The sequence below is a fragment of the Ylistrum balloti genome, unplaced genomic scaffold (genome assembly GCF_031769215.1).
Source record: "Ylistrum balloti isolate Yb309-2 unplaced genomic scaffold, AGI_CSIRO_Ybal_v1 Utg369788, whole genome shotgun sequence".
In the NCBI taxonomy this organism is placed as follows: domain Eukaryota; kingdom Metazoa; phylum Mollusca; class Bivalvia; order Pectinida; family Pectinidae; genus Ylistrum; species Ylistrum balloti.
In genome coordinates this window covers 281,763-304,815 of record NW_026781973.1, presented here as the reverse complement: position 1 = coordinate 304,815, position 23,053 = coordinate 281,763, and the positions used below count along the sequence as shown (strand labels likewise).

The 23,053-nt window shown below is 34.2% G+C and overlaps 1 protein-coding gene across 1 annotated transcript in view; it reads left to right on the top strand.

Moving 5' to 3' along the window:
- LOC132544255 (voltage-dependent calcium channel subunit alpha-2/delta-2-like) overlaps positions 1–23,053 on the top strand; it is a 107,606-nt gene that overhangs the window by 26,993 nt on the left and 57,560 nt on the right. The window contains exons 4-10 of the mRNA XM_060207827.1: positions 14,775–14,834; positions 15,747–15,882; positions 17,681–17,812; positions 19,091–19,151; positions 19,473–19,523; positions 21,878–21,977; positions 22,510–22,578. Of these exons, the coding sequence (XP_060063810.1) occupies positions 14,775–14,834; positions 15,747–15,882; positions 17,681–17,812; positions 19,091–19,151; positions 19,473–19,523; positions 21,878–21,977; positions 22,510–22,578 (609 nt within the window). The remainder of the gene's footprint in view (positions 1–14,774; positions 14,835–15,746; positions 15,883–17,680; positions 17,813–19,090; positions 19,152–19,472; positions 19,524–21,877; positions 21,978–22,509; positions 22,579–23,053) is intronic.

The following is a 23,053-nucleotide window of genomic DNA, read 5'->3' as shown; positions in this document are numbered from 1 at the left end:
GTGAAATGAAGGAAAGAGTATGTGATTCTGTTTTTCATATAAATATGTAAAAGCACCATTGACCAAAGGGTTTATGCTTGTAAACATTAAAGAATGCTTGCTAAGGTACCGTTGATCAAAGGGTTGATGCTTGTAAACATTAAAGAATGCTTGCTAAGGTACCATTGATCAAAGGGTTTATGCTTGTAAACCTTAAAGAATGCTTGCTAAGGTACCATTGACCAAAGGGTTGATGTTGTAAACATTAAAGAATGCTTGCTAAGGTACCATTGATCAAAGGGTTTATGCTTGTAAACCTTAAAAGAATGCTTGCTAAGGTACCATTGATCAAAGGGTTTATGCTTGTAAACCTTAAAGAATGCTTGCTAAGGTACCATTGATCAAAGGGTTTATGCTTGTAAACCTTAAAGAATGCTTGCTAAGGTACCATTGATCAAAGGGTTTATGCTTGTAAACATTAAAGAATGCTTGCTAAGGTACCATTGATCAAAGGGTTTATGCTTGTAAACCTTAAAGAATGCTTGCTAAGGTACCATTGATCAAAGGGTTTATGTTTGTAAACCTTAAAGAATGCTTGCTAAGGTACCATTGATCAAAGGGTTTATGCTTGTAAACCTTAAAGAATGCTTGCTAAGGTACCATTGGTCAAAGGGTTTATGCTTGTAAACCTTAAAGAATGCTTGCTAAGGTACCATTGATCAAAGGGTTTATGTTGTAAACATTAAAGAATGCTTGCTAAGGTACCATTGACCAAAGGGTTTATGCTTGTAAACCTTAAAGAATGCTTGCTAAGATACTATTGACCAAAGGGTTGATGTTGTAAACATTAAAGAATGCTTGCTAAGGTACCATTGATCAAAGGGTTTATGCTTGTAAACCTTAAAGAATGCTTGCTAAGGTTGATGTTGTAAACATTAAAGAATGCTTGCTAAGGTACTATTGACCAAAGAGTTTATGCTTGTAATCATTAAAGAATGCTTGCTAAGGTACCATTGATCAAAGGGTTTATGTTGTAAACTTTAAAGAATGCTTGCTAAGGTACCATTGATCAAAGGGTTGATGTTGTAAACATTAAAGAATGCTTGCTAAGGTACTATTGACCAAAGAGTTTATGCTTGTAATCATTAAAGAATGCTTGCTAAGGTACTATTGATCAAAGGGTTTATGCTTTTTGCACAATTAAGAACACTTGCAAGTTACGAAAAAGCTGATTTGCTTTGATCATCATTTGTTGAAGGTAACAGGTCCTGTATGATTAACTTGAAAAAAAATTGAACTAGTTCACACTTGATCAAAGAATTGACTATGGTGATCATTTGATGATAGGATGATTCATGTCTGTCTTAAAGATTTGCATGAAATCCAGGGAAGGCCCATTTAGGATGTCAATGATCAGAAGAGAATCTGGTATTCTGCCTCATTTAATGCCTTACCATTGTTGGATAATGATCCTGGCTGACTTTGTCGATGGAGTTGTCTTTCCCTGTTTGTTCGAAGTTGACAATTAGAGTCACATTAAAGTGTCAGATGTTGATGGGCGCTGGTGATAGTTTATAGGTGCCTTGGAGATATTGCTGGTATTATAACATGTTAACAATGGAGTGAAGCGGAGGAGATGCCACTTTGGTGTAGTGAGACATGTCAGCCGATATCTCAGATTAAGGCATGATGTGGACCTGAAGAATTTCGACTGTTAAGTGTGCAACTTTCATGAGATTCTACATGTTATAAACACCGGTGGACCCACACACACATGATGTGCCATCCTCTCTTAAACCAGTTTTATTTGTTGATGAATCTTGATTTATACAGGTTATTTGAAAATTGAAACTGTAAACTAGTTACATTAATATTGTGAGTATATGTAAATTTTCACTTCAAGACATAATTCCTGATAACACATCACATACATGCAAACTTCTGTGATTTTGTAGAGTAAAGGATACACTTGAAGTGATTTCATTTAATGATTGATGCAGTTCAGTAATTTTGTAGAGTGGTTGACATGCTTCAGTGATTTTGTAGAGTGATTGACATGCTTCAGTGATTTTGTAGAGTGATAGACAAAGTTGACTCTAAGAAGTAATGTGTTAGCTCTTAGTGGGGTCCTATTTATAAGTCCACTTCTGATTTTGCATTAGAAGTAATATGTAGCGTGTTAACCCCCTTGGTCATATAGTTAGAACACCTTCCAATATTGAGTTAGGAGTAATGTGTTAAAGTCCAGTGGTCCTGTAAACACACCTTCTGGTATTAAGTCAGAAGTAATGTGTTAAAGGCTCCTCCAGTGGTCCTGTGATAAACACACTTCTGATATGGGGTCATAAGTAATGTGTTAAAGGCCCCTCCAGTGGTCCTGTTATAAACACACCTGATGATATTGGGTAATGTAATGAGTTGAAGGCCCCTCTAGTGGTCCTGTAATAAACACACCTGATGATATTGGGTCAGAAGTAATGTGTTAAAGGCCCCTCTAGTGGTCCTGTAATAAACACACCTGATGATATTGGGTAATGTAATGAGTTGAAGGCCCCTCTAGTGGTCCTGTAATAAACACACCTGATGATATGGGGTCAGAAGTAATGTGTTAAAGGCCCCTCTAGTGGTCCTGTTATAACACACCTGATGATATTGGGTCAGAAGTAATGTGTTAAAGGCCCCTCTAGTGGTCCTGTTATAAACACACCTGATGATATTGGGTCAGAAGTAACGTGTTAAAGGCCCCTCCAGTGGTCCTGTTATAGACACACCTTATGATATGGGGTCAGAAGTAATGTGTTAAAGGCTCCTCCAGTGGTTCTGTTATAGACACACCTTATGATATGGGGTCAGAAGTAATGTGTTAAAGGCCCCTCCAGTGGTCCTGTTATAGACACACCTTATGATATGGGGTCAGAATTAATGTGTTAAAGGCTCCTCCAGTGGTTCTGTTATAAACACACCTTATGATATGAGGTCAGAAGTAATGTGTTAAAGGCCCCTCCCGTGGTCCTGTAAACACACCTTCTGATATTGACTTTGAAATTACAAGTGTTGGACCACAGAGCGTACCACAGCATAAATTTGGTGGTCCAGTATTCTGTGAGAATGTAAGGACTCTGATGAGGTCATAATTCTGCCTAACTAGTATATTTACTACCAATGAGTTCTGGCTTTTTTGTTGGTGATGATGAAGTTTTAACCATTCCCTTCTGAAGAGAGTAAATTGAAATGATGGCTCAGGTTCGAAGAAGAAATTAGTGATGACAAGGTCTTATCGATTTTGTCTAATGAGATATACTTGTATGTGATTGGAATGTTGTTGTCATCAACACGAGGTTAAAGTAGATCTTGAGCAATGCATATGGATGATATTGACTATCTCATGTAAAATAGACATAATGTAACTTGCTGTATTTATCTGAAAATAAGAACATACCTCATAGTAAGTCTGCCCAGCTGTTTAGTAAATCAATGATCTACCCCTTGTGTATTTAAACAGGGGCCTGAGGGATGGGGCCAAAAGGGTCAAATTGTGACTAAAATTTCAAAAATCTTCTTCCAACACCCAGATATGGTAAAATCAAATGTTTTTCATGGATGAAAGGGTCTTAAGGTGCTTTACCAAAGTTGTGAATTTCATGGTCCCAGGGTCTCACATTTCCCCATTGGGAGGGATTAAAGTTTACTAAAGTTATATAGGAAAAATAGATTTTTGAGCATAATTCTGTTCATTTGCCATTTGAAATACTTCAATCTTGGTTAGAATTATGAGCAAAGGATGATGGCTTGATGGTATCCCATATTGATTCTGACTGAACCCCACAGGCTAAAGGGGTAAAACTGACTCAGATTTCAAAAATCTTCTTCTCAACATCCAGGTTAGGTAGAATCAATTGCTCTTCATGGATGGAAGCATCTTAAGGTGATTTACCAAAATGGCTCTCATACTTTTTCTTGGAGAGGAGGTTATCTATCCTCAAATTTGTATGTAAAATTGAACTTTTGGAGCATAATGTTTTCTATTTCCAAATGGAAGTCACTGTGTAAAAATTATTAGTATAGGATGACAGTTTTGATGGTATGCATATATTGACACTGGCTTACTGTTGTCAATGTTACAGTTTCTTTTTCATGACACTTGGAAGCTACTTTCCATTTAACCTTTATATTCAATATTGCTTATCTCAGGTGACCATCAGGGTCACTTGTACTAAAACAATGTGTTTATTACACCTTCTTTCTCTTTCTAAGAATTATTAAAGATGTCATTTGTCGAGGGTGATTTTATAAGGTGATCTGGTCATGTTGAAAATGTTAAAAGTCATATCTGTTCACCATGTAATGTGTAGTTTTATCTTACCTGCCTGTATTATTTTCTGCTAAGTTGTAATATCTGGTCAGCAGGTTAAAGATCTCTTTAACATCAGGAGAAAGGGTGTAATATTGTACAGTAGAATTCCATAGAAATTACACTTTCAATCTTCAGGAAAACACAATTTTAAAAAGACAAAACTGAAATAAGATAATTGATTATAAAATGATTATAAAATGTTTATTTCTGTTGTATAAATCAATCAATGTTTAATTCAGTTGTAGTTCCTGGGGTTTATTTCTTGGATTTGATTATCATTTAAACAAGGAAGAAAACGTTATGTTTAGGATTCAAAGCTATTTATCACACATCACTTGACATATTTCTCTTGTAATACAATTTTTATATTCCTGTACTTTAGAAGATATTTTCACAAGCTCACTGTAATTCGCTAATGTCTTCACCATAAATCTTTTTATTTTTATTTCTAGTTTCCATCCAAGACAACTTTAAATTACAGTGATGTCCTTTTGATAATATTCTTGTTATTGTGTTTAGGGATTTCTCTGATTCTCTTGGAGCCATGACAGACAAATGATTATATCAGTTCATCACCATTTAACTTTCAAATTCTCCTATAGGATTGTTAAATGGACCTTTGGATATTCTGGAGGAACCCCCTAATTAGCTGACTGTCCTTTGAATTTTTTAACTCTCCTGAATATGCCTCATTGTAATCCTGTGATTTAGAAAAGAAAATTTTAAACATGAAAATGTAATTAGTTTTAAGCTTTGTTCTGATGATACATATGGCCATTGATAATACAGAACAGAAGTTGGTGACTTATATTAATGTTCGGTACAAGAGTAGATTTAATGTTAAATACAAGACGAGATTTAATATAAGGTACAAAAGACTTAATTAAATGTTAGGTACAAGAGTAGATTTAATGTCAGGTACAAGACGAGATTTAATATAAGGTACAAAAGACTTAATTAAATGTTAGGTACAAGAGTAGATTTAATGTTATGTACAAGACGAGATTTAATATAAGGTACAAAAGACTTAATTAAATGTTAGGTACAAGAGTAGATTTAATGTCAGGTACAAGACGAGATTTAATATAAGGTACAAAAGACTTAATTAAATGTTAGGTACAAGAGTAGATTTAATGTTAGGTATAAGACGAGATTTAATATGAGGTACAAAAGACTTAATTAAATGTTAGGTACAAGAGTAGATTTAATGTTAGGTATAAGACGAGATTTAATATGAGGTACAAAAGACTTAATTAAATGTTAGGTACAAGAGTAGATTTAATGTTAGGTATAAGACGAGATTTAATATGAGGTACAAAAGACTTAATTAAATGTTGGGTACAAGAGTAGATTTAATGTTAAATACAAGACGAGATTTAATGTTGGGTACAAGAGCAGATTTAATGTTTAGTACAAGACGAGATTTAATATAAGGTACAAAAGACTTAATTAAATGTTAGGAACACAACTAAATTTAATGTTAGGTACAAGAGTAGATTTAATGTTAAATACAAGACGAGATTTAATATAAGGTACAAAAGACTTAATTAAATGTTAGGAACAAGACTGAATTTAATGTTAGGTACAAGAGTAAATTAATTGTTAGGTACAAGAGTAGATTAAAAGTAAGGTATAAGAGTAGATTTAATGTTAAATACAAGACGAAATTTAATGTCAGGTACAAAAAAGACTTAATTAAATGTTAGGTACAAGAGTAGGTTTAATGTTAGGTACAAGAGTAGGTTTAATGTTAGGTACAAGAGTAGATTTAATGTTAGGTAAAAAAGTAGGTTTAATGTTAGGTACAAGACTTAATTTAATGTTACTCCATTCTTTAATAACAGTCAAACAGCAGATATGGACATATTATATTCTGTATGTAAGATTGACTATAAACGTCTCGTGTGATCTTTTTGTGATGTACCACATCGAAGTGTTTATGAGGGAACATTTCCTGATATTTTTTGTGACTGTATCATTGTTGAAAATCAAGCACAGAATGGTGTGACTTTCCACCATCAGCAGGTAAAGTTAATTAGCCTTTGGTATCAGATCATTGGCGAATCAATTTGCGATGTAGCAGAACTTTTTACTCTATGGTCACAAATCTGGGATACTGATTAATCTAGAAAAAAGGTGTTATAAAGAGCAAAAATTTCTAAAGAAAATCAGAAGGCAGTAATTCATTGATTGTGTAGTAGGTCTAATCGAGTTGTTGAACCGTAATTGCACTGGTTATAAATGTGCAGATGATCACTGGTTCTAGATGTGTGAAGTCATCAATCATTCCCAGTAACCCCAACTAACATAATAACAGCTGCCCTGCAGTCCTGGCTAATCACTGTATTTAATACAAAACAGATTACTTGTATCAGTATAGGTGGGGCATGTATCAACAGGTATGATATGTCATGACACCTTTGTCACAAGTATTGACAGGTGTGTCACATCCATGTACCAACACATGTTGGTCACAAGTATTGACAGGTGTGTCACATCTATGTACAAACACACCTTTGTCATAAGTAATGACAGGTGTGTCACATCTATGTACAAACACACTTTTGTCACAAGTATTGACAGGTGTGTCACATCTATGTACCAACACATGTTGGTCACAAGTATTGACAAGTGTGTCACATCTATATACCAACACATGTTGGTCAAGTAATGACAGGTGTGTCACATCTATGTACCAACACATGTTGGTCAAGTATTGACAGGTGTGTCACATCTATGTACCAACACCATTTGACACAAGTATTGACAGGTGTGTCACATCTATGTACAAACACACATTGGTCACAAGTATTGACAGGTGTGTCACATCTATGTATCAACACATGTTGGTCACAAGTAATGACAGGTGTGTCAGATCTGTGTACCAACACATGTTGGTCACAAGTATTGACAGGTGTGTCACATCTATGTATCAACACATGTTGGTCACAAGTAATGACAGGTGTGTCAGATCTGTGTACCAAGACATGTTGGTCACAAGTATTGACAGGTGTGTCACATATATGTATCAACACATGTTTGTCACAAGTATTAACAGGTGTGTCACATATATGTATCAACACATGTTGGTCACAAGTTATGACAGGTGTGTCACATCTATGTACCAGCACATGTTGGTCACAAGTAATGACAGGTATGTCACATCTATGTACCAACACATGTTGGTCACAAGTATTGACAGGTGTGTCACATCTATGTACCAACACATATTGGTCAAGTAATGACAGGTGTGTCACATCTATGTACCAACACATGTTGGTCAAGTATTGACAGGTGTGTCACATCTATGTACCAACACACGTTGGTCACAAGTATTGACAGGTGTGTCACATCTATGTACCAACAAATGTTGGTCACAAGTATTGACAGGTGTGTCACATCTATGTACCAACACACATTGGTCACAAGTAATGACAGGTGTGTCAGATCTGTGTACCAACACATATTGGTCACAAGTAATGACAGGTGTGTCAGATCTGTGTACCAACACATGTTGGTCACAAGTATTAACAGGTGTGTCACATATATGTGTCAACACATGTTGGTCACAAGTTATGACAGGTGTGTCACATCTATGTACCAACTTATGTTGGTCACAAGTAATGACAGGTGTGTCACATCTATGTACCAACACATGTTGGTCACAGGTATTGACAGGTGTGTCACATCTATGTATCAACACACGTTGGTCACAAGTATTGACAGGTGTGTCACATATATGTATCAACACATGTTGGTCACAAGTTATGACAAGTGTGTCACATCTATGTACCAACACATGTTGGTCACAAGTATTGACAGGTGTGTCACATCAATGTATCAACACACATTGGTCACAAGTATTGACAGATGTGTAACATCTATGATTCTTTACACATCAGTAGTAAGGGTATTATTACCCACATGTCTTGACACACCTCAGGAATAATGAGTCTGTGGAAGATGTGTAGACATAGAGAACAAAACAATCTGTTCCTACAGCACTAAGATATTACTTTTTTTGCCCTGTACATTGATCGTTTGAGTATCTATGGTCGTCTGAGGACGGAATTTTGTGACAGGCATACTCTGTCAGAGGCTGTTAACCTTGAAGTATAAATTTATCTGACTCTGTCGGTGTTCCCTTTTGAAAAATGGACATGGCTGACACTGTCAGTTTAAATTTTCAGACGTTTATGTCATGCTGGACAGAGGTCAGGTCTCCATATCCCAGCCCAACCTGGTAACTTGCATTTGGTGGTTGAGGTCAACAGGGACACTGTCTCCAGTCTCAACAGTTTCCTGGCAGTGAGAAATCAGCTGACAGCAGTGACCTGTAGCCTTCTTTATTATTGGATTAGTTATAGGTCTACATTTATATATGTCTGTATGTTCACACCAGTTTAAATCCGTTCAAAATTGTCACATGATTTAATACTTTCACTTCTTATTCATTACATTATGAGGTTAAAGACAATAATCTGAATTCTTATGTTATCTTCCTTGAAATAATTAGGAATAAGAAAGTTCAAAAATTATTTCAAAAGAATACACTCACATTTACTTAGATACGGTAGTGATTTTCATCTTTATGTTATATACCTGGTGACAAGTTGGTTTCATATTTTAGTTCATTATTTGATAAAACCTTCTTAAGGAACTTGCTTGTTGCTTCATTTTGTATGATGCTGAAAAAGAAAGCAATTTTGCTTGAGCAATTTCATATTTCAATATGCATAACTTTTCTAAACTGGAAGAGAATTGAGATTAATTTTATGATGTTGTATTTAAATTCTTGATGGCTCCAAGATACAGATTGTCAATCTGTCTTAGCCATTTTGAGTTCCTGCTGGCAGTATCGGCTTTGAATCAGCAAATCAGATGTCTTCCTTTCTGAATTTCATGAATACCAGCATAATTCTTTTGTTTACATGCACAAATCCTTGTTCTTAAAATAGTAATGTGAACAAATATACGTGAATAAGAACAGAGTATATTTTATGGTCTTAAAATTGATATAATAATCTTAAACTTTTGTAATGTTGAAAAGAAAATGAAATTATTTGATGAAAAATAATGATGTTTTTGTGGCTGTATTTTGTTGGTGAGATTCTTTGAAGCTAGGTGGCACAGTTCGATCAGTGATTACACAACCTGCCATTTGTGTAGATTAATTGAATAACAGTATGTAACATTTTGCTGATAACTTGCTTCATGGACACTCCCCTTACCAGTGTGCAAGTGGTATTATATTTCAGGAAGGTGGAAAACAGTATATAGTTTTTGTCAATAATAAATGAGGGGGATACGGGTGATAGGAGGAACAGTAGCCCTGGGAATTTTATAGATTATTTGGCTGCAAATATGATTATATTATACTTGTTGGATTTATAGTCATCAGAAAATCTCTAATTATCATAAGTCCTTGAATTATTAAATTTCTGAAATATTAAATTTCAAATCAAACATGATTGAATGAGGTCAAACTGTGCTAGGTGATAAATAGTTGTTTGGAGTGTTGAATTTCACAAAAAGTTCCGATTAACTGTATAGGATTGAATTTCAGCTACTGACACCATCAGATATTGTAAGCTTATATTTTCTGATTTATTATTTAGTATCCTCATGTATGGACCTATACGGTATCCATTCATGTTACTTGAATGAAGTCTACAATGGCATCTTGTTGAATATTGTCTTTGTCTGATTTGTATTCTATTTGTTATCTAATGTACCGAAGGAAAGTTTTATACTTACATTAAGTTCTTTTTAGATATTTTATAGAGAGGAAAAAATAACCGCAACATACTCAAGTGTTACTTAATATTATGTACAAGAGTAGATTTAATGTAAGGTACAAGAATAGATTTAATGTTAGGTAAAAGAGTAGATTTAATGTTAGGTAAAAGAATAGATTTCATGTTAGGTACAAGACTTAATTTAATGTTAGGTACAAGAGTAAATTTAATGTTAGGTACAAGAGTGGGTTTAATGTTAGGTACAAGAGTGGGTTTAATGTTAGTTAAAAGAGTAGATTTAATGTTAGGTAGATTATGAGTATAACCAGTCTTTGGTTATAAATGAATTGATAAAATGAAATTGAGATAATCAATTAGCAATGTTCATTTTTTCTTCATAGTACTTATTCCTTTTTGTATAGACAGATTGTGTGGGTAGAACTGAATACATAGGCAGTGTCTTTGTAATTTCATACTTCTATCTCATCTTCTATCTTGGAATCACTACAGTATAGAATCACTAATGCTTGAGGATTTCATAAATTTTGTCCATTTATATAGCAATTAATTTTTAAATGCTATTTTACTCTTCCTTAATGCTTGCATGGATTTCAACCAAATTTGGTCCTAAACATCTTTGATGGTGGAGAATCATTACTTAAATTCAGAAAGTTGATTCGACCCCTTGGAACTTAGAGGTGGCCACCGAAAGGGAAGTTAGACAACATTTTCCTTCAAAATATATCAATATTGTGTTAATTGCTGATTAACAGTAGCTGTTAATTACCTAATCAGGTAGAGGGTTAACTTAAAGAAATAAAGTATCTTTCATTAGTTTTTAGTTAGATGAGATTTACAAAACATTTGGCCTTAAGAGATTATTTGGTTTTACCAGAGTCAAGGTGAAATGATAATTACCGGTTTATGAATCTCATAGCCTTTATCGAAACCGGATTTTATTATACACTGATCAAAAAATCTAATTTCAGGGTTTTTTTCTGGGAGCCCATTGGGGCAGAATATTGGCCCCATTTCCAATTAGATTTATTTTAAAATTTCCAAAACAGTTTACTCCTAAACATTTCCTTCACAATAGATCAATTTTCTTCCCAAAGTGAGATAAAAGGCCCTTTTCCAAGTGAGTGGAAAAAAACCTTGAAATCAGCAATATTCCCTCACTTTGGTGTCATCACCATGCTTAATTATGATGCAATAATAAGACATCACAGTGGAAATCTTGTGTGATAATTAAAAGGAGGTAAACTGGTTTTGGTATGCTTGGAAACATGTAGGTCTGTTAACACTTCACCAAACCAGATATATATAGGATGGGGAGTTTGGCTTTAATTTCCTTTAAAAATGACACCATCAAGACAAATTATTACAGAAGATTGGTGGCTGGAGTCAGTGTGTATGGTCACGAACTCTCCAGTCTTCAGGGCGCTCTCTGTCCACTTATTGCATACTGTGAACCAATCATGTCAGCCATTTGTTGTTACCAATTCCCTTGGGCCCCAAAGGATTTTGGCCAATGATTGCTGTACATTGTTTCGTAGGAAAGATGAATATGAATGTATGAAATCCAATTTGGGTCATGCAAGACTTTCTGAGAACTTTTCCAAGTTGATAATAATGTATTCTTGGTCCACTTGAGTCATTTTTATAATGGTGTAAAACTTTGGAGTATGAAATATAGAAATAGTGGAACTTGTCAGGGAAGTAGCTACTTTTCTTTCTATTTTCTATTAAAATCTAATATCTTAGCCGTCTTAGTGTGTTTTAGTATGACTGCACACTTTAAAAGTCCCATTTTCATTTTTCAAAGAGTTATAAGTGTTGGCAACTATTATTACCATCAAGTCTGACTTTTCAAAAACACATTTCTGTGAATAATGGGCTTTGGCATTTTCACACTAGAGCAATTATAGAGCTGTAAGGGAAAAGTATGTGTTGTGATAGTGAGGACTGCTTGTCATAAGTGATGGTGGGGACTGCCTGTCGTAGGAGCAGTCAGTATGCCAGAGATCATTTGGTGGTACAATCTAACAGCTTTGCATGTTCACATCACTCTCCACAATGGGGTATTATCACGACACTCCAATTTCATGCTGATCCATCATAATGGAGAATTGTTCATTATTTCCTCTACCTGATCACCACAAGACTACAAGCCATATTCAATGTTTTTTCTTCACTTTCCTGCTCTCTATAATAAGTCTGTTTGTTCATTTACACTCAAATGATGGTTTTGTTCCATGGTTGTTGTCCATGATGTCAAACTGTCCACACATGAAATGTGATAATAAATAAAAGTTCACATCAGTTATGGACAGTATTGGTGCTGAGACATGGAGATGAAGGATTTCTGTTTCAAAAATTATAAATTACTGTAGAAAATTTGTAGAAAGATAATTTGCTGTGGTCATGTAGATCTGAAAAATTGTCTTTTAATTTGTCTGTGTTGGATAGATTTGTTTTGAAGGATACATGTGTTAATATCAGTTTCTCTGTTTCTTTTATACAATTACATCATAGTTTCTGTATAAGTATATCAAAGTAACTTCTATCATTTTTCCTTTTAATTTAATTATGAATAGAATTTGTACAGAATCAATGGAGCCCATAAGCCCCAGCCATAGCCACAAGGCAAAACATTTCATTATTATGATGGGCTGACAAAAGATCTTATTTTACATCATCTCGTAATCCTTCAGTTTTAGATAGAGCTAAGTCAATATACTGTGTAGTATCAAATTTCGCAGTCCTCAAAGACAGCACAAAATTTAAGACCCAGCAAACATTTAGAGTAGAGCAAAATATCAGAAAATTTATGTTATATGCCTGGACACACCATGGTTTTGGAGCCTGCATGGGGACAGTTGCCAGGTGCTGACTGTTGTCAGTAGTTTTTCTTCTGCCATCCAAACCTGGCACGTCTTTAAATGACCCTGGCTGTCGAAAGGACGTAAAGCAACAATAAACCAAACCATTACATTTTCGAGCAATTTTTATTTTCTGTTCAAATTTAATCATATAAAGAGAGTCAGAGACACATTGATTTCAAAACGTCTCAAAAATGTTTAAACATAATTTAATTGAAATTATAAGAATCTTCAGGTTTAAGTGTTTTCCCAAGTTACTAATTAGGTCTGCATGTGATCTAGAAGAGATTTAGATGTATTTAAGACCTGATGGAGATATTTATACATAGAAGCTGTCGTGGGAAGAGTAGGATATTATCTGTGGTGTTTGCACACCAAAGCATTATATAGACCTCTCTCGTAAAAGTTTGTACGTCTTGTAAACCTCAATAGAAATCTTCAGAGGCAATAATTCTTTCTATATTTATAAGTCAAAACAAGATATTCCAACATTATATCCATACAGATTTGATCTACAATTTATGATAGCTTGTAAAACCATTGTCAAACATGTAAGACAAATGGAATATTGTAACAGTACAGAGAATCGGTAACGTCATCATTTTTCCACTTCACCATGTTTATCATACTGACTCATGTCATGTTCTTTGTTATTCTCATGGCAAATCTATTGTGTAAATCGTATTAGGTAAGAAATGACTTCCACTGTACCAGCCTAGAATTCACCAGGGATGTACGAGAAAAGAATACTTATTCAGCGTAAATCAGATCTGTTGTTTCTTTACAGATACTCTACATGTGTGCTTAGTTCAAATATCTTTGTTTTTTCTTTTTTTGTTTTTGGAAGGCCAGTTGTTTTTGCTGATGACATGTTATGACATATTTCTTCATTTAAACTTCAAACTTAATTTGTCAGGAAATAGAGCTATGTCAATAAAATATAATCTTTCCCCAATTATTATATCTACTTTCTCTTTTATATTTAACAAGGACCTAATGATAGTGAAATAACAATTAAATATATATTTCTCAGCTTTCCCAATATATTGCTTTACCAAAACTTCATTGTATTTTAACTGAACAAAGTTTTACCAGACTTGTTAGGCAGTCAGACACAGTTTGGCACACATACTAGATGGAAATTCCAGATAATCTACAAATTCACCAAACATGTTTTTAAAAGAGCATATGTACAAACGATTGCCTACTTATTTAATTTATTCATAGAAGCTGAAGTAATATGGAAATTTAAAACTTTCACAACAGATTGGTCTGTTTTCCGTGGAATTTTGCTGTAAAGCATTGTCAGTTTCCAGAATAGTTTTGGTTCAGGACAGCAAATCAGTAATAATAACATTTTGATTCTGAAATGCCTATATGTTTCAGATAATTAGCCTTTTCTGTTAAATATCATATTTTCGTGGGGGCAATTTACATGCTTTTTTTCAAAATAACGCTATTTAGTGGACATTTGGTTTTGTGAATAAATAAAGTTCAATAAATCTGTAGTAATTCTAAGAGTTTGTGGACAGATTGATCTATGGATTTAGTGAACCCATAAAGTCAACGAAAATAAATCTCCCATGAAAATGGATGATTTTACAGTAATTCAAGGTACTGAACACTTTATCTTTGTATGTCCTGGTCAGGAAACAATATTTCTAAAACTCTGATGTATACTAGGTTGTTTTTGTAGAGTCAAATGACAAATAGGATTAAGGATAAAGAATTTGTATCTACTTGGGTCTGTAGTTATATTGAATCATCCCTTTACTCACAATTTCGACTAAGATAATTAAAAGGACAATTTATGTTTTGCAGAGGTCGGTGGTACTAGCGGAGAAGGCTGCTGCTAACCATACCTGGGACTCCAGCCTAAAGGTTTGTCTCAAAGTGTAGTCAAACTGGTATTGTAGATATATGCTCTTAAATTGTTTTCACTGGCAGGGATTTGCTTTTAAACTATCAATGTGATTTTTTAACTGTCTAAAATCAATACCTCCATACTTTCATTAAATACAGAAGTCGTAGATTGGCTGAAATAAATGGTTACTTCCTAAAACAATGAACACATGAATTATTTTGTGAAAACCAATCACCTTTTCTTTGTATTAGCCTGAGAATGTATTAGTAGTCAAAAAAAATTTCAACTACTTTTACCTACAATATTGAAATTTTATTTCAAATAAAAATTTCTTATTGATATTAAATATAAATATAAATCAAATTTCAAAAGTTTATTGCAAATCAGTTTCAGAGGAAAAGGAAACTGGCGTGATATATTGAGATTGTCTGCATGTTCTCTTATGCTTGTTTTGGTATGAGTTTTATTCCACTTGAAGGGAATGGTGATATTTATCACCAGGGAGCATTTGTTGCAAAACAACAACACAGAAAATTCAGAAATGATGATAATTCTTGGGATTAAGTCCTGCTACAAGCTCACCTGTCCCAAAGGGCAGTGTCAGCTTATGCCATGATGTAGGCAGATAGCTATTTATCTGTCAGTTATCCATCCATATACTGTCAACCTACTCTACACATTTTCTTCTCAAGAACCGTTCCATGAAGGGTCATGACATTTGACTGCTTGAATGAAGCTCAACAAAGTTTGAAAAAAGAAATGACCTTAATTCATGATCAAGGTTACAGAAGCCAAATTTCTTAAAACAAGAAATAGGTTCTTTTGATTAACCAAAATTTAATATTGTATAGCCTGGAGTGTATTGTGAATTGCATGTTGACTATTAATTGAATGATGCAGGCCCATTTGATATGACTTTTGTTCTGTAGCTGGGTAACGTGGATTACTGGAACTCTAAAGAGCCTGGTCAGCTTCAGGACCACCTTGAGTACAGTGAAAGGTTTCAGCAGGAGATCAATGCCACTCGTTCTAGCGTTCACATACCTGTGGAGATATATGAAGGGGGTCAGTTTCACCACTCAAACAAAACAGCACACAAGATCGTGCTGTTTCCTTGTTATTTCTGATTGAGATAGTAAATTGAGGAAATTTTCACACAACACATTATATGTTAAATTATTATAAATACAACTACATCATGTCAATGTAAGAACATCTTTATCTAGTAGGTGATAATTCCCAACAAGATCTTTCTGAGGTTCACCTTTGCCTTTAGTGTTTCTGTTATGCCCTGTCATGAATTGGGGTGGGGAGGGTGTCAGGCATATAGTGGTTGCTGATGTCCGTCTTGTTGCATCACATCACGTCCAGTCCTGAATCGATGTAAGAATTAGATTGAACTTCATACAAAGGTCAGTTATAAGTATACTTTGGACATCGTTGTCACCTTGATCTATGTAAAAAAAATCAACTTATTCAATTGATTGAAATTCAATGGAATTTGGTCAAACTTTATAAAAAAAAAAAATCCGTTATGAGTATACTTTGGACATCGTTGTCACCTTGATCTATGTAAAAAAAATCAACTTATTCAATTGATTGAAATTCAATGGAATTTGGTCAAACTTTATAAAAAAAAAAAATCCGTTATGAGTATACTTTGGACATCGTTGTCACCTTGATCTATGTAAAAAAAATCAACTTATTCAATTGATCGAAATTCAATGGAATTTGGTCAAACTTTATAAAAAAAAAAAATCCGTTATGAGTATACTTTGGACATCGTTGTCACCTTGATCTATGTAAAAAAAATCAACTTATTCAATTGATTGAAATTCAATGGAATTTGGTCAAACTTTATAAAAAAAATCCGTTATGAGTATACTTTGGACATCGTTGTCACCTTGATCTATGTAAAAGAATCAACTTATTCAATTGATTGAAATTCAATGGAATTTGGTAAATCTTTATAAAAAAAAATGATCCGTTATAAGTATACTTTGGACATCGTTGTCACCTTGATCTATGTAAAAAAAATCAACTTATTCAATTGATTGAAATTCAATGGAATTTGGTCAAACTTTATAAAAAAAAAAAATCCGTTATGAGTATACTTTGGACATCGTTGTCACCTTGATCTATGTAAAAGAATCAACTTATTCAATTGATTGAAATTCAATGGAATTTGGTAAATCTTTATAAAAAAAAATAATCCGTTATAAGTATACTTTGGACATCGTTGTCACCTTGATCTATGTAAAAAAATCAACTTATTCAATTGATTGAAATTCAATGGAATTTGGTAAATCTTTATAAAAAAAAATGATCCGTTATAAGTATACTTTGGACATCGTTGTCACCTGGATCTATGTGAAAAAAATCAACTTATTCAATTGATTGAAATTCAATGGAATTTGGTCAAACTTTATAAAAAAAAATAATCCATTATGAGTATACTTTGGACGTCGTTGTTACCTTGATCTATGTAAAAAAAATCAACTTATTCAATTGAATGAAATTCAATGGAATTTGGTCAAACTTTATAAAAAAAAGAATCCATTATGAGTATACTTTGGAAATTATTCTATAGAACACTAAAACTAATTTCACTTGGGGACAGGGGTATTTATGTCATACAGATATTTTCTAATTTTTATGTAAATTTCAGGATTTTCGTTTGTGAACAATATTTGTTAATAAAGAACTTTGCACACATCTAAGACAAGGGCAAGAGATTTTTTCAGTTGCAACTCTTGTAAAAATGATTGTTCATGAATTTTAGGTGAATTGTAAGAAATGTAAAATTTTTGCTTTATGATCATACAATACCAGTATTAATATTAATAACTAAATATTTTATTAGACATCCATATCCTTAATGGTTTGATGTGGTCAGACCAGCTGGACACGGTATTTGAGGAGAATTATCAGCGTGATGATGACATCTTGTGGCAGTACTTTGGCAGTCAGACTGGCTTTATGAGAACTTTCCCAGGTATTAAATGCTTCACAAATATAAATAGTTTTTTAACGGAATGTTGTTAATTAACCCTGTAGGTCTCCTATGGCTGCCCTTAACCTAACACAATGATATCAATTGTCTGCTGGCTCTTAATAAATAAGAATTCTGGTGTTTTTATAAGGAGTGTTACTGTCATTGCTGCCTTTACTGGCATTCTTAAGGATAAAAGGGTACTGAATAATTCACCGACTTTAAGATGTATGAGTAGAAAATGGCTGTGGCCTGTACCCTGTACACATATATATAAAGACAAAATCCTGTCTGAGTGGCCCAAACATAAAAGACATGCATTATTTAGACTTTTTAACAGCTCCATAATACTAGATCAATGCTTTTGGGTCTGGCAAAGATAAATATATGAACTTTTAGTAGTTTTTTTTGTACTTCACACAAATTTAGATGGTACAATGAAAGCTGGATGAGTTCATACAGTGTGACTCTCGGGATATGTTTGGAATTCTGAAAGCTGAAACAGGGGATACAAGCTTAGGAAGAATATATTTAGATAGGTCTGTGAGGAGTTCTTAAAGGGTATAGTAATAGGCATATGTATGCTGTGATCAAAAGTTAATCTATGTAGAGATTAAAGGTTAAAAAGAAAAGTGGGAATCAGAGGTTCTAGTGAGTCATTCAAGGATGGAGTTTAGAGGTTAAAGGTCATAGAGCAATTGAAGATTGGGATGAGGAGTTATTGGGAGTGACTGAAGATAAGGGTTAGATGTTATAGGAAATGATTGCAAGTAGGCTTAGTGGTTATAGAAAATGATTGAAGTTGAAGGTTAGAGGTTAAAGGAGGCTATTGAAGGTTTGGGCAAGAGGTTATAGGCAATGCTTTGAACTGGGGATTACAGGTTGTTGGGATTGATTGAAGTTAGAGGTTATAGGGAAGGTAAAGGACATTAATAATGTTGAAAGTTAGAGATTGTTGGGAATGATTGAACGTAGGTTAGAGATCATGGGGAGTGGTTGAATTTGGAGATCAGAGGTTATAGGGAAGGATTGAAAGTTGAAAGGTTTGGGGAGTATAGTTATTGGGAAAAGTTGACAATTGGGGTAAGATGTGATAGATAGTGATTGAAGGTGAGAGATAGAGGTCGTAGAGAGTGATAAGATATTATGATGAGATAATAAAGTGAATGGTTGAAGGTTGAGAGGGGTGTGAGGGAACAGTTTATGGGAGTTTACAGTTTGGTTGTGGTTATAGGAAGCTATTGATTACAGATGTAAAGTGATTTACTTGATGTATTCCAGGGAGTTTGTGGAGTACTCCTGATGATGAAGTAGACTTGTATGATGTCAGACGAAGACCTTGGTATGTAGGAGATAAAGATATCTTCAAGGTCTATACTAAACTGTCACCTTGATGAAGATAAAAATAAAGAAATTATTATAATGTGGGTTTAAAGATGTATTATATTGGGCAGATTTAATTTAAAAGACTGAAGTTTTGTCAGGTTTATTGAGGATCTTTAAAGATTAGTTACAGTGAGAGGTTAAGATATAAGGGCTTGAGATAAAAGAAATTAACTCCATATGTTAAAAAATTTACACGTCAACTGGTATGGTAGTGATATGGCTCCACAGGGAAATTAAAAGTTTTATGTGTGTGTAATCCATTACATTGTGTCTACAGGTATACACAGGGCTCTAGTTCTCCAAAGGACATGCTTATCCTCATTGACAGGTTGGTACTCTCACAAACCCATTGTTATATAGTGAAACATTTTAAACACATGAGATGGTGCATTGTAGTAAAGTTTGCCCGACATCATCAAACAACTAATTTCAAGTCTTCTGATGTCATCAAGTATCTTATCTCCTATCCTCTGATGTCATCAAGTATCTTATCTCCTATCCTCTGATGTCATCAAGTATCTTATCTCATATCCTCTGATGTCATCAAGTATCTTATCTCCTATCCTCTGATGTCATCAAGTATCTTATCTCCTATCCTCTGATGTCATCAAGTATCTTATCTCATATCCTCTGATGTCATCAAGTATCTTATCTCCTATCCTCTGATGTCATCAAGTATCTTATCTCATATCCTCTGATGTCATCAAGTATCTTATCTCCTATCCTCTGATGTCATCAAGTATCTTATCTCCTATCCTCTGATGTCATCAAGTATCTTATCTCCTATCCTCTGATGTCATCAAGTATCTTATCTCCTATCCTCTGATGTCATCAAGTATCTTATCTCCTATCCTCTGATGTCATCAAGTATCTCTCTATCCTCTGATGTCATCAAGTATCTTATCTCATATCCTCTGATGTCATCAAGTATCTTATCTCATATCCTCTGATGTCATCAAGTATCTTATCTCCTATCCTCTGATGTCATCAAGTATCTTATCTCCTATCCTCTGATGTCATCAAGTATCTTATCTCATATCCTCTGATGTCATCAAGTATCTTATCTCATATCCTCTGATGTCATCAAGTATCTTATCTCCTATCCTCTGATGTCATCTTATCCTAATGTCATCAAGTATATTATCTCATATCCTCTGATGTCATCAAGTATCTTATCTCATATCCTCTGATGTCATCAAGTATCTTATCTCCTATCCTCTGATGTCATCAAGTATCTTATCTCCTATCCTCTGATGTCATCAAGTATCTTATCTCATATCCTCTGATGTCATCAAGTATCTTATCTCATATCCTCTGATGTCATCAAGTATCTTATCTCATATCCTCTGATGTCATCAAGTATCTTATCTCATATCCTCTGATGTCATCAAGTATCTTTCCTCTGATCTCATATCCTCTGATGTCATCAAGTATCTTATCTCCTATCCTCTGATGTCATCAAGTATCTTATCTCATATCCTCTGATGTCATCAAGTATCTTATCTCATATCCTCTGATGTCATCAAGTATCTTATCTCATATCCTGTGATGTCATCAAGTATCTTATCTCATATCCTGTGATGTCATCAAGTATCTTATCTCATATCCTCTGATGTCATCAAGTATCTTATCTCATATCCTCTGATGTCATCAAGTATCTTATCTCATATCCTCTGATGTCATCAAGTATCTTATCTCATATCCTCTGATGTCATCAAGTATCTTATCTCATATCCTCTGATGTCATCAAGTATCTTATCTCCTATCCTCTGATGTCATCAAGTATCTTATCTCCTATCCTCTGATGTCATCAAGTATCTTATCTCCTATCCTCTGATGTCATCAAGTATCTTATCTCCGCTCCTCTGATGTCATCAAGTATCTTATCTCCTATCCTCTGATGTCATCAAGTATCTTATCTCCTATCCTCTGATGTCATCAAGTATCTTATCTCCTATCCTCTGATGTCATCAAGTATCTTATCTCCTATCCTCTGATGTCATCAAGTATCTTATCTCATATCCTCTGATGTCATCAAGTATCTTATCTCCTATCCTCTGATGTCATCAAGTATCTTATCTCATATCCTCTGATGTCATCAAGTATCTTATCTCCTATCCTCTGATGTCATCAAGTATCTTATCTCATATCCTCTGATGTCATCAAGTATCTTATCTCCTATCCTCTGATGTCATCAAGTATCTTATCTCCTATCCTCTGATGTCATCAAGTATCTTATCTCCTATCCTCTGATGTCATCAAGTATCTTATCTCCTATCCTCTGATGTCATCAAGTATCTTATCTCCTATCCTCTGATGTCATCAAGTATCTTATCTCCTATCCTCTGATGTCATCAAGTATCTTATCTCCTATCCTCTGATGTCATCAGGCATTTCATTTCTCCTGAATTCATGAAGCAACTGATTTCACGGTCATCAAATAATTTATTCCTGGTCCTGTCATCATCAGAAAATGCAGTTTAAGTCTTTTTATTAAAATTGTAACTTAAAACTTCTTGAAATCCTGTATTAAAATTTATTTCTTGGTCAGTGCAAAACAACATAGGAATGGTTTATATTGATATTTAGAAGTGAAGTCCCCATTTATTATTAAATTACCATATGTTGTTGTGGTTTAACTGGTCACCTGAGATGGGTGTCTATAATTGATGTTTGTTTCAGGAGTGGAAGTGTACATGGTAAAACCCTACAGCTGGTCAAGGTCGCAGTGAAGTCCATCCTGGATACGCTCGGCGAGAACGACTTTGTTCAGATCATTATGGTTTGTCATCATATGTTCTAGTTTGTTAAATTGAATACGTTTTCTTGTAGTATAAAGATTTCTGAAGTGGCACTGTTTGTTCTGTGATATTGAAACTTTCTTTAAGAGTTCTGATGATATTTTAAGAGAGTTTTAATTGGGATAAAGATAGTTGTACCTATAGAGTGCTCATAGCAAATTGGATACCAGTTAGCTTAATTAAGTAAGTAATTAAATGTAATTAGAACATTACATACTTGATATCAGTAAGGATTTGTTTGATCTTTATAGCCTTGCTAGCTAATCAACATCTGTGTAAACATTTTTTCTGAAAGTAGGAACTGTAAACTTTACTGCAATCTCTATGAAGTGGGATCTGAATTGATTGCTTACAATAGGGGTTTCCTTACCTTATTTCTACAATGTGAAAAAATCACTTTGCAAAATGTAGTTTGACAACTTTAGGACGAAATGAATCTTTGAGCAGTATATGTATGTAGATATATTTACACATTTGATAAATGTTGAAGATTTACTAAATTGTCTTTTGCAGTTCTCAACTGAAGCTGACTATGTGAGCTGTTTTAAAACATTTGTTCAAGCTAATTATAGGAACAAGAAGGTGCGTCTCTAACTAAGAATTAATTTGTCTTCATGAATTTAATGATACAGGTTTTTACACTTGATTGTATGGAGATAGGGGTTAAAGGCAGTTTAATTGACTTCTGTAGAACTTGCTTGTCGCCATCCTGATAAATCTTAAAATCTTTTTGTGTTTGCTGAGTTTATATGTACATGTCAACTGCCAGGGTCTTTTAGAGTCAGGGTCTCTATATGGTAGCTGGTGTCTTCCTGACAGAACAACATACTGGAGGCACACCACATACCATCCAGAGCAGTGTTTTACCCAAGGTCTCAACCACTATAGCATAGGACAGTCCATTTTCTCAGACTCCTGAAAAACATATTGAACTGCCTTGGGAAGAGATTGTTAAACCATGCTGAATCTAAAAAAAAAATCCACAGGATGAAGTCTGAAGATAAAGATAAGATAAATATCATTTGCTATGGCTGGGGAAAGAAATGATCTGGAGGGA